The following is a 13,920-nucleotide window of genomic DNA, read 5'->3' on the forward strand; positions in this document are numbered from 1 at the left end:
ATATATATAATTTCAGCTTCTAATGGAGAATAGTCCACACTGACACTCTGATGTAAAATAAGTTGGAACCATTTTTATTTATTCGTGTCAATAGAATTGGCTCTAAAAAGAAAAGTGATTTATTGCCTATTTAGAGACATGGATTATTCAAACCAATTAATATTTATAATCATTAAATAGAAATGCTTATTCTATTATATTCTTTGCTAAGATTGCAGAAGGGACCCCTGAATTATTTTTCCATACCCAATTGAACTTCTGAAACTATATCTGAATCTTAAAAGTATGAACCACGTAGAGCTCCCCAGAAGATGTGTCGTCGTCTATCTACTGCTTATGTGTCAATTCATACTGTGGAAGAAATCTCTCCTTCGTATTATATAGAGGAAGTTTGACTAGCATGTATTTCATTGGTGATGAATATCGTGGAAATAAAAATAACAGTTTACATTTTACTATATCTTCATAAACATTGACTCATTTTATAAAATTCATTAAATTTTATTTCATAAAATATTAAGAGGGCAAATATTGTCTTTAAATAGATGTTCCATAGTTTAGCCCACTATTTTGCAAATAAGACATCCACACAAACAAAGCAGTCTAACCAGCAAATAATTCAATAGGTGTTAGAAGTATAGAATACGTCAATTTTTTTTTCTTCCTTTACACTTGAGTTTTCTACTGTAAGGTGTTATAACTATTTATACCTTCCCTTTTTCATTATTAAAACCCTTATCTCTTTTTTACCCATAATCCTCTTTCCTAGTCCTTGAGGAGAGGTGTCATTTCTTTTGGACAGTTCAATACCACCTAGTCTTAGAAAAACCCAGTGTTCATAGCTTACACTGTATATATCGTTTATTATTTTTTAATCTAAACTAGGTTAAAACTCAGAGATAAAGCATGTTTTCTGTATTTTCATCCCTAAAATAAAAATAATTTTCAGTATACTTCAATCAGCATACTTACTTACACATAATTTCATTCAGCCACTTTATTTTCTTTGAAATATGCCTCAGAAAACTTAACTCTCACTACCTGCACTTTATTTACAGGCTTGTGTATACAAATTTATAATGGATGAATCATAATTTACTCTAGTTTCCACTAAAGGGGAAACATGGATTTCTCAAATTTTCTAGGAAGCTAATAACTCTAAAAGTAGCAACGGCAAAAAACCCTAGTATGCAAATGCCCATTTTGACTGAACATGGAAGACATGAATCTATCTAGTTTGGTTTGTGTAGCTACTATTTTATTGCTAATTTTTGAATGGGTTGCAAACATTTATTTAATCTTATTGCATCAATAATTTTTTTAGAGAGAAACTATAAAGTCGGCATTGTCCATCATGATACAAATTGATGTAGAAAGTTCAAAACAATATATATATTTTTTTTCATTTGCATTGCATGTGCTCTAATAATGAGTGGCTGTGTTAACTTATATGGTATAATCAATCATATGTTAGTAGTTAGTAATGGTATTTATCTTCTCCCTACAATCAGTGAACCTAGCTCAGAACAGCCTTTCCATTTAAGTATTGCCATTCCTTCAGGATCCTGAAACAGGTGTCCTAGCATTTATTTAAGTTTTACAAAAGCCAGAAATCCAGATGGGAAGATAAATACCTTTTAAAACTGCAAAAAGTACAAATACAATGCTATATGCACCTTTTATTCTCTGATGATCCTGAACCTGACCTTTGGTGTCCTGATTTCTTATTTAAATAGTTAAAGTCATTATTCTTTATTAATTACTGCTTAGTTCTACAGTTAAAGAAAAGTTATTGTTTTTGAAATTTAGAAAAGCCTATATGTATAATGGATGTTTTCATTTTTTTCTAGTTCAGTGATTAATTGAACTCGCTACTAATCTTTCAAAGGTCCCTTTCTCCTCTTTTCCTGCTGGTGTATGGTCTACAGTTGGTTTTGTTCCATATTTCATCATAATGTTTGTGTAATTATTTCATACTAATGTTCAATTTTATAGAAGCATCAGAGGATCATCTTTGCTAAAGCATGGAGAATATAAACATATTAACAAACAATAATAAGCATAATCTTTTCAAACTATACCACATAGTATACTGCTTAATATCATTGCTAGGATCTGCTTTACCTAGAATTGTTAAAGTTATTAAAGCATCCCAGTGTCTAGACTTAAAATATCAGGTATCCATCTTCAGAAGATAGTTTGGTGAAAACTTGCCATTCATTCATTCAATCTTTTTTTTATCAACATTTACTAAATACCTACTATGAGCCAGAAACTTTGTTAGTTGAAAAGAGATAAGAGAATGGGAAATGGAGGGAGGGACCCCTTCTCTGAAATAGGTCTTGTAGTAAAAGTTGGCATCTATTCTAATGGATTTTGAGAGTTTTTCCCTGGAATTCTATTAATTTAAACCTAAAGCTGATATCCAATGAAGATTCAGGATTGATCCAAAATTTGTTCTGAGAAGTGGCTGTTTTGGGATAAAGTTGTATTCCTACGATATTTTAATTTTCTCCTTTCTTTGCTCTTACACAGTTTAAGGTTCACTCTACATTAAACTATCATAGGAAAGTAAATAACAATATTTTCTTGGATATACTGATGTAATTCTTAATAATTTTTGATTTTCCATGTAAATTATTTTTGAGAAAAAAAACTGTATGCCATGTTCCTGAAGAAGTAAAATAGAGAAAAATTAGGTATGATAAAACATATTTGTTTATTTTTTATTGAAATAGTAATTCTTATTTCATAAAAATAAACTCATTCAAATAAATAATACAAAAGGACAAACAATTTTATAATTTAACTTCTTTAAATGCTTTAAAACTGAGGAAATTTCTGTGTATCTTTTTAATATGGTGGTATTAGAGGCTTGGGAGAGTGGATGGTGACTAGAAAAATCAAATAGTTTAAATATTTTTAAAATTTAGAGCACTGGAACAACATCGATTCTAGTAGACTATACAGTAGCTTCATATTTTAATACAGAAGTTTACTTATGGATTTTTTTTATTTAAAAGGATCTCCTAATAGATTAAGTATTCACTTGACTTTCAGTGTTTATATAACATTATATCTACCACTCTTGAAATGCCTTTTGAAATGCAGAAGTTAAGTTCTGTAAATATAAAATAGCTGCCTAATCAAGTTTTCATATCACTATCAAACGATTTTTGAAATTAAGTGTCAAAACTAAAACTGCAAGTGAATTTTTTGAGACAGACTGTCTGTTAAGCTTCATTCAGAATGGCAGATTCTTTCCTCCCAGAAAATTACTTACTCTTCTCTTCCTCAAATAATAATAGGCAAAATATATTCAATTCGAATAGTCTTTTCCTCCCTATAGTCACTTAGAACTTAAGCCTTAAGAACCTATAAAAAGTAACCAGCCCTTTTTTGTGGGTTTGAAATAGTCCTATTTAGCTCATGATAAATGACTTCATCATTCCTTATAGAATTCCCATCACTCATGCATATTAATCTAAATAATTTCTGTAAGGAAATATGGACTTCTTGTGTATTTACAATGTATCATTTGATAACATAAATTCATACTATAAATAGAGTATTTTGAATGAAGAGCTTGGAATCTCCCAAGTTCTTTATTTATAAAATGAGAATAATAGTATCTGAATCCATGTTGCTTTCAACAGAAAATTATATAATAGGTTATCTTAATATTTTGCCTAACTTAGAGTATGCACTTATAAATGTAAGTTTTTATTCTAATATAATGATTTGTAGTTCATCAGGGCTGCAGCCAGGTAGAGATGGTGCTATTTGATAAAATGTTGATAAAATTTAGTATTGGTAAAGAAAAAACAACCACATATGTAACACGATTTAATGTTATAAGAAGAATAGTATAATTGTTCACTGCCTTTTAAATGAAAATGTCTATATGCACAATATGAAATTTAAGAAAATGTAAAGATGTTGAATAGCAATATTAATTAATTTTAAAAGATTCCTGGTTTAGGTGAAGGCTAAAAATGAAGTTGACAGGACACTGTTTAATTCTGCTTCATGAATAGGTGACAGAAAATTAAAAAATGATCTGCTTTTTGCCAGACAGAGCTTTTGGTGGCCAGTGAAATGACATAGACTAAAGGAAAAAGATGGCCTTTTAAACTGAGAAAAGCATTTTTATGATACATTAAAGATTAATCAACCAGAAATCCGTGATATTATGCTGTATAAAGCTGATGGCAGGTATTATTTTATTTTCAGAAAAAAAAAATTATTTTATTTTATATTTCATGAAGATCATAAATAAAAGGATGAATTTTAAAACTAATAAATGCTACAAAAAAGAATAATATGTGATTTGCTTAGTAAGGTAAAGAAGAAAATTTACATCTGTAAATAGTCTTTTTGTCTTTTATTATTCCGTAATAATTCTTTGAATCACAAATGAGCAATGCTCTCTGCAGTCCAAAATTTATCTTATGTCACACCTTTTATTTCTATGGCTATAAGAATCTGCTGAAACAAATAATATGTTCTTTGCAAAGCCTCCCTTGGTTTAAAAAGTTCCAAATGGACACTGAGAAGCACAAACTCTTTACTAAAGACTGTCTTAAATCTAAAATTTATTCTGATCACTTTTATTCTGACTAATTCCAATTGGAACAGATGTATGTTATAAAAATATTTCATTTTTATTGCTTCTACATCCATGATTGAGTCAAATCATAAAACTTAAGTCTGGAGTTAGGAGGCAAGAAAGAAAAAAGGTATAAAACATGTTTCTTTGAATATGGCAAACACTCATATTCAAAATAACATTAATTTAGGTAAAAAGTACATTCACACATCCTCATTCATGCTATATTAACGAACAGAGTTTTTCATCTTCATGTTATGATCACAATTATATACTAAACTTACTTATTCAACACAGTGAGCACTTTTAAAATCCATTTTGAACCAAGAGTAATGCATGGGTTAACAACAATAATTCTAAGTAACGATTGAGAAAAGTCTTAAAAAATAATATCTCTTCTTGCTCTCTCTACTTACCTTATTTTACAGCTCATTTTTCATTGCTAAGAACGTATATGTTACTTACATTGCAACTACATTCCTAGTTACTCAAAGTACCTTGAAACCCATTAAAGAATAGTTAATTTAAATAACAACTTATTTTATGACTTTTTTTGATGTTTAGACATGTATATTTTTCTAAAGTGTTCAACATAATAAATTACAAGCTTATTAATAAAGTGTATTTAAGTCGATTGCACCATTTGGAATTACTTAGGCATTAATGCATATAATTTAAGCACAGACAGCAAATACAAATGAGTTGATCATTTTAATGAACATGTGTTGTTGTTTTCATTTGAATGTGGGCAAAGCATTAAGCAAATGTATTACAGTAACATAATCCCTTAGCATTTCTAGATAACAACTTATTAATGGTTTTGGGTTTCTGATATTATATTAAATTATTTCTAATTCCTCTATTTCTGGTCATATCTTATAGGAAATAAATGATGTGGATGTACAGGAACTTGTAAGAAGGTCAATTGGGAGGCTAACTATCATTCGACAGACATTCCCAGTCCCCCAGAATATAAGTCAACGATGTTTCCGTGGCAACCATCGAATATCTTCAACATTGTGTGATCCAAAAGATCCATTTGCTCAGAATATGGAGGTACATTCTAGCATCAGAGTATTTCTTACAATGGTGCTTTGTTGAGCAATTGTGGAAAGGAATTTTTGAGTTACATTGGGTTTAGAATTACACATATTCTCCTCCTCCAGCAGTTTATTAAATCTGATGAGAAGGGTGCCGAGAATCTGTCTTTGATCCTTTTAACCTTATTATAACAAAATATCTACTTGCTTAATAGTGATATAATAAGTAAAGGTTATTCCTTCTCAGCAAATAGGTAGATCTATAGCATTTCTCATGTTATAATTTATGATTGATACTCCTTAATGCCAAGCTCCAAATTATTAAGCTAATAAATTTGCTTGACATTTTTGCATAACAAGGACATAGACTTTTATTTTTTTAAAGATTAGTCTCCAGTTTGAAGAACTTCACCAAAAACTATTTAGAAATGCAAAAAAATGCTGTAATATTGTATGGTTATATCCAACTCAGATGGGATATAACTGTAACCTTCGTTATTTAGAATACAACAAAGAATTTGAAAGTAAATAAATAAAATCTCTGAGCAGCAAATTAAAGAACGACCAATTTCCTGCATCTTACTCATGAAAATGTCCTTCACATTATCACTGGAGCTTATTTCTTTCTCTTAAGGAAAAATCTATCATATTTTTAAATTTTACTTTGCACTGGAGATCTCAATATGTCAATTTGAAGGAGGTATTACAAAAGGCAGGTGCATGGACAACAATAAAGAGCTATAAGGAGCACTCTGGCAAAGCAAGAGAAAGGAAAAAAGAAATCAATCGAATGCACTAGTTCAAATATCCTATGACTGAAGGACTTTTCCTGTAAAAATAACTCTGTTATAAAGCAGTTCCTAAGGGTATCACTGTAGTATACTGCTAGCATATTAGTATTTAAACAGTAACTCTGCTATATCAACAAAGATTAAAGTCTTGGTCAATTTCAGAAGTCAGAAAAATATATGATCTATTTTAGCAAACTATTCCTTCAAAGTGTTTAGTATTGAAAATACTAAAGTACTTAGAGATGTTCAGTTTGAACATTTTGGAAATCTAACTTTATGAGAACTAGTTCAATTCCAATAACACTACATAAATAAGGTGATTTTGCAAAACTACTTCTTTTGAATGCTAACTCCTCAGTCTCCCTACCTTTAGTCAGTGTTGAATTTTTTAGATGAATTATTACTTATCCAATTATTTCTTCAAATGTATTACCATTGTAATGAGCAACATGTAGTTACCAGGCAGCTGGTTTGGGGATTATTTCCCATAGAACTTTCTGTTTCCTATTAGATATTAATCTATTTTAGAATAAGTTCTCTTCAGGACTTGGTATTATAAAATCCCATAAAGTACTAGTTTATCTTTATTTCTTCCATTTTATCTATCACAGTACTTTGCACCTTTGCGAATATTTGTGGATTTGAATGTAATTAAAGAGAAGGCGATGATCAAAATAAGCCACTCTGAAGCCTAAATAAGACCTGTTTAAATTATAATGCCAATCTTACTGATTTGCTTATAGAGACCTATCTTTTCATATTAATTGGTCATGAGTATAATTGGTTTGGAAAGATAGACACCTAAATGGAGAAAAGCATGAAAGAATTTTGATTTAGAAAATTTTGAAATATCAAAGACCGTTTTTGTGAAAAGAAGTAGCAGGAAGTATACAAATTGGGAAAGCAGAAAGTAACTAACTACACAGTATTTTAAAGTACAATTACCTAACATCATAATCCTTCTGATTCAATTAACTGATTTTTTGAAATCAAGGAAAGATATTTTATTTATCTTTATTCTCAGACCTATCTGATGAATTAAATTTGTAGATAAAGCAACACTTCTCCTATCTCAAACCTTCATCTTACTCCTCTCAAACTCACCGATGGAAGAAAACAAGACAATAACTTTTTCTTAGAGTATTTATTACAGGTTAACTTTCTTATTATATGTACTGGAATTTGACTAAATATTTAATATATAAATAGAAAACTAACAAACTGTGATATGTGAAGATATATATAAATGAGTCTGAATGTAGGACTCTTCAATTTAAAATGTTCCACTAAAAGCAGAGCAGTTGATACAGAGACTTACCTGGGTGAAAATTTTATCCCATTGAAGTTAAAGAAAGAGACAAGAAACATGCTTACTGAAAATTTGGGAGTAGATGGTTCCCTAGGAAGTAACCCTCTTATCTTGGAGTTCATAAAAACAATGTGGGTAAATATGATCACAGACAGACTTATCAGCAGGGTACAATTAAAAATAACTCATAAAAAAATCAAGGTTTGAAAATATGACTCTAATTGAGCTCTAAAAATAGAATCCCAATCATAAAATAACAATCATTAATATAGCAGAGGAGAAGAAGGTGAAGATCTCTGGGTTGTTACCTATTTTCATATACATGGAAAGTAAGATTTAGAAAGAACAAAAAACAAGTTTCCCAAATATTTAAATTAACACCAGATACTGAAACCTTTCTGAAGTTGCAAAATAAATGGTAAAGAAATCTTTTGGCTAGAAACAGAGCTTTTAGCAATATCTGAAGCAAGAGGGAAGTGAGCCACTTACTGCTTAGAGAAACTGTTAGCTTGCCTGCTACTAGAAAGAAAATAGAAATGTTCAAATCTTTTTGCTTCTGCTTTATCCATCTAAGAAAATTGTCTTTAAATAAGAAAAGTTAGAATAAAAGTCATTAAACAAAAAATAACCACTGGTTTAGAAGAAGCAGTGGTATGGAGATAGTAAGAGTATACTTTACTGCTTTAAAATGAGAGTTGAAAAGTAATTTCTCAGAGCAGTACATAAACCAATAGATATGATCACAATATTATAATTTAGAAATACTAGAGAAATACTTGGGGAGAGGATTCAAGTGCAAGACATTGGTATAGTTTCCCCATTTAAAAAAGGAATATGAAAAGATTGTGACAATAAGAGTTTAATATACTAAAAATTAACATATGTAAACTGTGGAATATATTATTATACGGTTTGGGGAATTTTGAATAAGAAAATAAGAATTCCTAAAGAATAAGCACTGCTAAACTAAGTCCTACTCAATATTTTTTTTAAGTTGTGAGAATGTAGAAAATCTATTTATTGTATGTTGACTTTTATGCAGCGTTAGACAAGTTTTTTTATGAAATCATAATGGGAAGACATTAAAAAGTCTAGATCGATGTCAGTCAAACATTCTGACCATAGGACTCAGATTTTTTTTAACTCAAAATATGTTAAAGCCTCATTATTAACTTTAACAGTTACAACATGTGAGCTTCTTTAAAATTAAAAGTGATTTTCAAATAATTCACTAGCTAAATTACTTAGTTGTGTTTTCTCCAATCTTCAAGCAAAACTGATATGACTAGGACATGGCTCAGATATATTCTGTAGCTTTGAATACTTCCTGTTTATACAACTTACCACCAGAGCTTCTATTACCCTCAGTTTGAGAAGTGGAACTAGAAAAATATTCCAACCACACCATTCTACTCTTGAAATGCAAGGAAGTCTCTGTGGTCATCTGGAAGATTCTATTCTTCGACCTAATATTTTCAAAATGTTTATCACTACCTGGATAAAAATTAGTAAAATATGCCTATCAAATTTGCAAATGACATAAAGTTAAGAGTGAAAGGTTATATTATGTAACATAATCATTGAATAATAAGCCTAAAAATGGAAACTCCACAGAGATAAATTATAGGTTCAAAATCACTTACAGGAAGTCTAAATGGATGAGAACTGGTTTGATAGCTGTTTAAGGTTGTTAGGATGAGGACAGATTCAATATGAAAATAGCACAAATCGTATGTGCTTGAACCCATTCTAATGTAATCTTGGTCTCTATATCAGAAGCATTTTGCTAAGATCAAGAGGGATATACCTTATCTCTCTCCTAGTCAGATCACATCTGCAATAATGTGTCAGTTCTGAGTATTAAACTTTGAACAGAAACATTGGAAAGTAAGAGAACAGAGGAAGAAAGTTGAGGTGATGAAACAACCTAGAAATTATACCGATGATGAACAACTAAAGGAAAAGGGCTATTTCAGGGCGAGTAAGAGGTGGTGTCAAATATTAGAAGGTTGTCATGTAGAGGAGGTTTGTTGCTGGTGGTTCAGCATGGTCAGAAATCAAGTGCAGTACAATAAGGTGGGGCAAAATGATTGGTCAGATGGTGGAATACTGGAGTTTAAGATGTTAGAGGAAGTGTGTGTTTGTGTCCAGTGAATAGTCACTTGTGTTAGTTGTGGCCAGAGTAAAAGTAAAGATTATGGTGAGGGAGAAGTCAAAGACCTCATGAATAAAAAGTAACCAAGAAGTTAGCAGATGATGGCAGAAAAGGGATTTAAATGTGATATAGCAAAGAGCGTGGACCTCAAAAAAGAACAGACACCACCCTGAAGTTTGAAACGTGGGCCAATTAGGAGAAGCAGTCATTTGATGAAAACATCTGTCACATATTAAGTATGAAGCACTCACCTTTAAGGCCAGCATGGATGCTCAAAGTACATGCTTCACAAGGTGTTCAAAAGAGACTGTACTTCGGAAGTATCAGATGTGGGTAGAACCCAGCTTGTCAAGTTTGTCAAGTCTTCTGTCAAACCTACCTGACGTTAAACTTGACTTTCATTATTTGTGTGTCTTATTTTATTTAACAACTATTTGTCAATGACGACAACAATAACAAATATGTGCTAGACTCTAGGCTAAGTCAAGGGGAAATAAACGATTAGGGAAACAAAAGTACAAAAAGGAAAAATTATGTACAGCGTGAGCCTCTGTACAGAAGGAACTCATATTCTAATGTGAAAAGCAGATTTGAAAGAAATTTTAGCATTATGATATGTTTCAATAGAAGTATGCTCTGAGTGTATGGGAGATAAAAAGAAGACTGCCCAATTAGTCTGGGAGTGGGAAGGGTCCTGGGAAGTTGTCAGGGTAAAAGTCAGCTAGCTTAATACCTAGGAATTGAGTATTAGAGGAAGTTAACTAGTTGGAGAAAGATAAAGAGACATCAAAGAATGAAGATAAAGAGACATCAAACAATTTCTTATATGCCAGTCAGAGGAAGAAGGAAAATAGAGCTAGAAATATAAGAGCAAGCAAATTTGAAGCCATGGAGCCAGGAGAGGTTAGAAAAGGCCAGATTATTGCATATTATTGAGAAATCATTGAAAGATCTACCCTGGATTTTTGGATACAGCCCACTTATTCTTTATTTTTCTTCTACGTTCTCCTTTATAGTCTCACAGTCTAATTCGAACTGAATTTTGATTCATCGACTACTTTTAACTCCAAGGCTCACTCTTCATTCATTGAATATTTTGGCCATTTCCTCAGCCCCTAGTCTCTCTAGTAATTATCTGGTTGAAGGAGAGGTAGGAGGATAAGGGGGAGAATAATCTTCCCTCAAATTTCCTCATAAAGAACAAACTGATGTTTCACATAGTGCATAAGGGTGTTTGATGTCTCTTTAAAGAAAGGTCTACCTCTCATAAGTATTATGCATTTAAAATAATGTTTAACAAACACAGATGATTAAAGATTTACTGAGTAATGAAAGAAAACTCATAAGACACCATTAGAAATCACTTATTAACAGTTGTTCATAGCACCAAACTCTCATTATCTTAATGGTTGAACTTAGTACCATTCTGTGATGTGGGAAGACAATTTTATAAGATTCCTTCATGATTAATTATAAGCAAAGAGCAATCAACACACTATTCCCTTTGTTTTCAGGAAAAAAAACCTATGTTAAGATACTTTAAAATAACAGAAAATTTAAACGATTTAAGATGGATTTAATTTTTATGGTTACATTGATTTCTCATTCTTTATTTTACATTGGATTTTTCCTTCAGAGGTTAAAATATAACATTTAACAGCTTTTATTGACCTTAGCTAACTCTTGGTGTTCATATTTTCTAAATTATGTCTAATTTATTTGAAAATAAACACCTTCAGTAGTTGGTTGTATGCATAGTAGTTCTGGCAAGAGTTAAATGTAAGAGTGCAATGGCTCTTAGCAAACATTTCTGTAATTTCTTTTCAATCTATATAGAAAGAAGATAACATGGTTACCTTAGAAGAAGAAAGCTTTAATATAAATACACATTCAAAAAGTTAATTGTCTTGATATATTTCATGGTAATGAATTACATTTCACATGTATACCTATATAATTTTCTATGGATTCTTGATGATGATGTTTATGAATGGTGCTGTTTCCTCTCATTTTTTCCTTACTGAATCCCCACAGACACAAACATACACACAGATGACTACTTCCTTTTTCTGATACCTATTACACTCATATGTAAGATCAAGTGAATAATCAGAATGCAAAAACTTGACATATTTGGAAAATGTATTATTCAATTTGTCCTTGCAATCTTAAGCCCTTTGATTCTTACCTCCTCGAAAAGAAATAAAGTCCAGTAATTTTCTGAGGTCTGACACTAATAGCCTTGCCTCTGTCGAAACTCCTCTTTTTTATCTTCTCTTTCACACCTAAATAAGCTGAAAAAGCAATTGAAGCATACAATCAGACAAGACTTCATTCTCAATAGCAAAATTGCCAGGAAAATGAACAAAGAAACCTTCTGCTTAATAAATAACCCAGTAAACCAACCATCTATGTCCTGAACGTAAGCAGCCGAGCTGATGATTTTCCCCACAGTTTTGATGGTTGGCATCAGTGATTCTAATCGTTACTGTCTAATGTCTTTTCAGATTTCAAACCTTTACATATATGACACAGTGCTTCTGCTTGCTAATGCTTTTCATAAGAAGCTGGAGGACCGGAAGTGGCATAGCATGGCAAGTTTATCATGTATCAGAAAGAACTCCAAGCCCTGGCAGGGAGGGCGTTCCATGCTGGAGACCATCAAGAAGGTAACTTCTGATTAGCATTTCCTAATTTTCTGTAAAGACGATACAATAAATCATTGTTTGATGAGATATTTTTTAGGAGGATTTTCTCTTCTAATATTGCTGCCAATTCAAAGCACAAAGCAGTATACTAGAGAAATGAAATATTCAAAATAAAAGGTCAGAAAGTCACACACATATACAAAAGCAAGGAACCCTTATTTATTTGTAAGGGAATTTTACTCAAGTAAAAAGTCAGTGGTTGAAATGTTTTAAATCACCTTGATTGTATTATTAGAGTTAGAGATGCTCAAATTATTTTGGTGCCTGTAGCAAAGTATAAGGTTTTTTTTTCCTTTACACTACACCATCAGCTGAAAAAATGAATTCTAGATGCAGCTGTTTTTCATTCAGATGGTACATGGTAAGACAATGGATGTCATGATCTTTAATTTATCTTATAGTAAAGATATAATTAGCAGTTAATAATTTGCAGTATTTATGACCTATTTGGATACTTGATGACATTAGTCTTGTTCACTGTCAGTATGGTGTTTAGCCTGGCTGTGACCTGCTTTGGCTTAGCTACCTGTTTTATTCCCAGGAGGTAGTTTATGTTGTTCATCTCCTCTCAACGGTATAAGCATTCTGCAGTTTATTAGCCTCTTGATCATGTCATCCTCGCTGGCATTCTCCATTTGTCTCACACAGCTTCTTGGATTTAAAATGAAATGATTAATGAAACAAACAAATCTCTCCTGTACCCTTTACACAAAGCAGACAGCCATTTAGAAGTTTATGTTATTTTACCTATTCGTTTCCTCTCTGCATGTGTTTGCCTTTCTCTCCTGAAAACAAAAGGAGAAATAGCTAGTCAAAAGAAATATGAAATATTTAGAAAATCCAGGGAAAAATCTAAAAATTTAGCATTAGAAGTGAAGTATATGTACAAAAAAGCAAGAAGTGGGAAAAAGAAATGTTTCAAATGAGGACTAGCCTGGATCTTTCTCTCGGTACTGCTTCCTCTTTGCAAAAGAATCACTTAAATGAGAATTTAGGTTCTTATCAACACAAGTACTTGAGAATTAAATGTATCGAATATATTGACAGAGGAAGATTTTTCAACTGAAAATGGATTAGTCAGATTTAAACTCAAAATGTTGCCAAAATCTCCTTATCTACATAGAGAGTTGGCTGGTATAGATCCAAGGGAGGTTGTTGAACATGATTCTGATCCTGCCAATTTATTAATTCATGGTTTGGCTAGGATGAAGAACCTGAATATATTCATTTTCCTGAAGCTGTCTCACAAAGACAGAATAATAGTTTGGGAGGTTGCTTAGGTGACACTTATTTAGTGAGAGTATCAGT

The 13,920-nt window shown here is 31.5% G+C and overlaps 1 protein-coding gene across 2 annotated transcripts in view; it reads left to right on the plus strand.

Annotated features, from left to right (window-relative positions):
- Nucleotides 1-13,920, plus strand: part of GRID2 (glutamate ionotropic receptor delta type subunit 2) — a 1,244,993-nt gene that overhangs the window by 753,174 nt on the left and 477,899 nt on the right. For both annotated transcript variants that reach the window (XM_006910734.1, XM_006910735.1), the window contains 2 exons: nt 5,492-5,665; nt 12,412-12,573. In XM_006910734.1, coding sequence (XP_006910796.1) covers nt 5,492-5,665; nt 12,412-12,573 — 336 coding nt within the window. The remainder of the gene's footprint in view (nt 1-5,491; nt 5,666-12,411; nt 12,574-13,920) is intronic.

The sequence above is a fragment of the Pteropus alecto genome, unplaced genomic scaffold (assembly GCF_000325575.1).
Source record: "Pteropus alecto unplaced genomic scaffold, ASM32557v1 scaffold63, whole genome shotgun sequence".
Classification (NCBI taxonomy): Eukaryota; Metazoa; Chordata; class Mammalia; order Chiroptera; family Pteropodidae; genus Pteropus; species Pteropus alecto.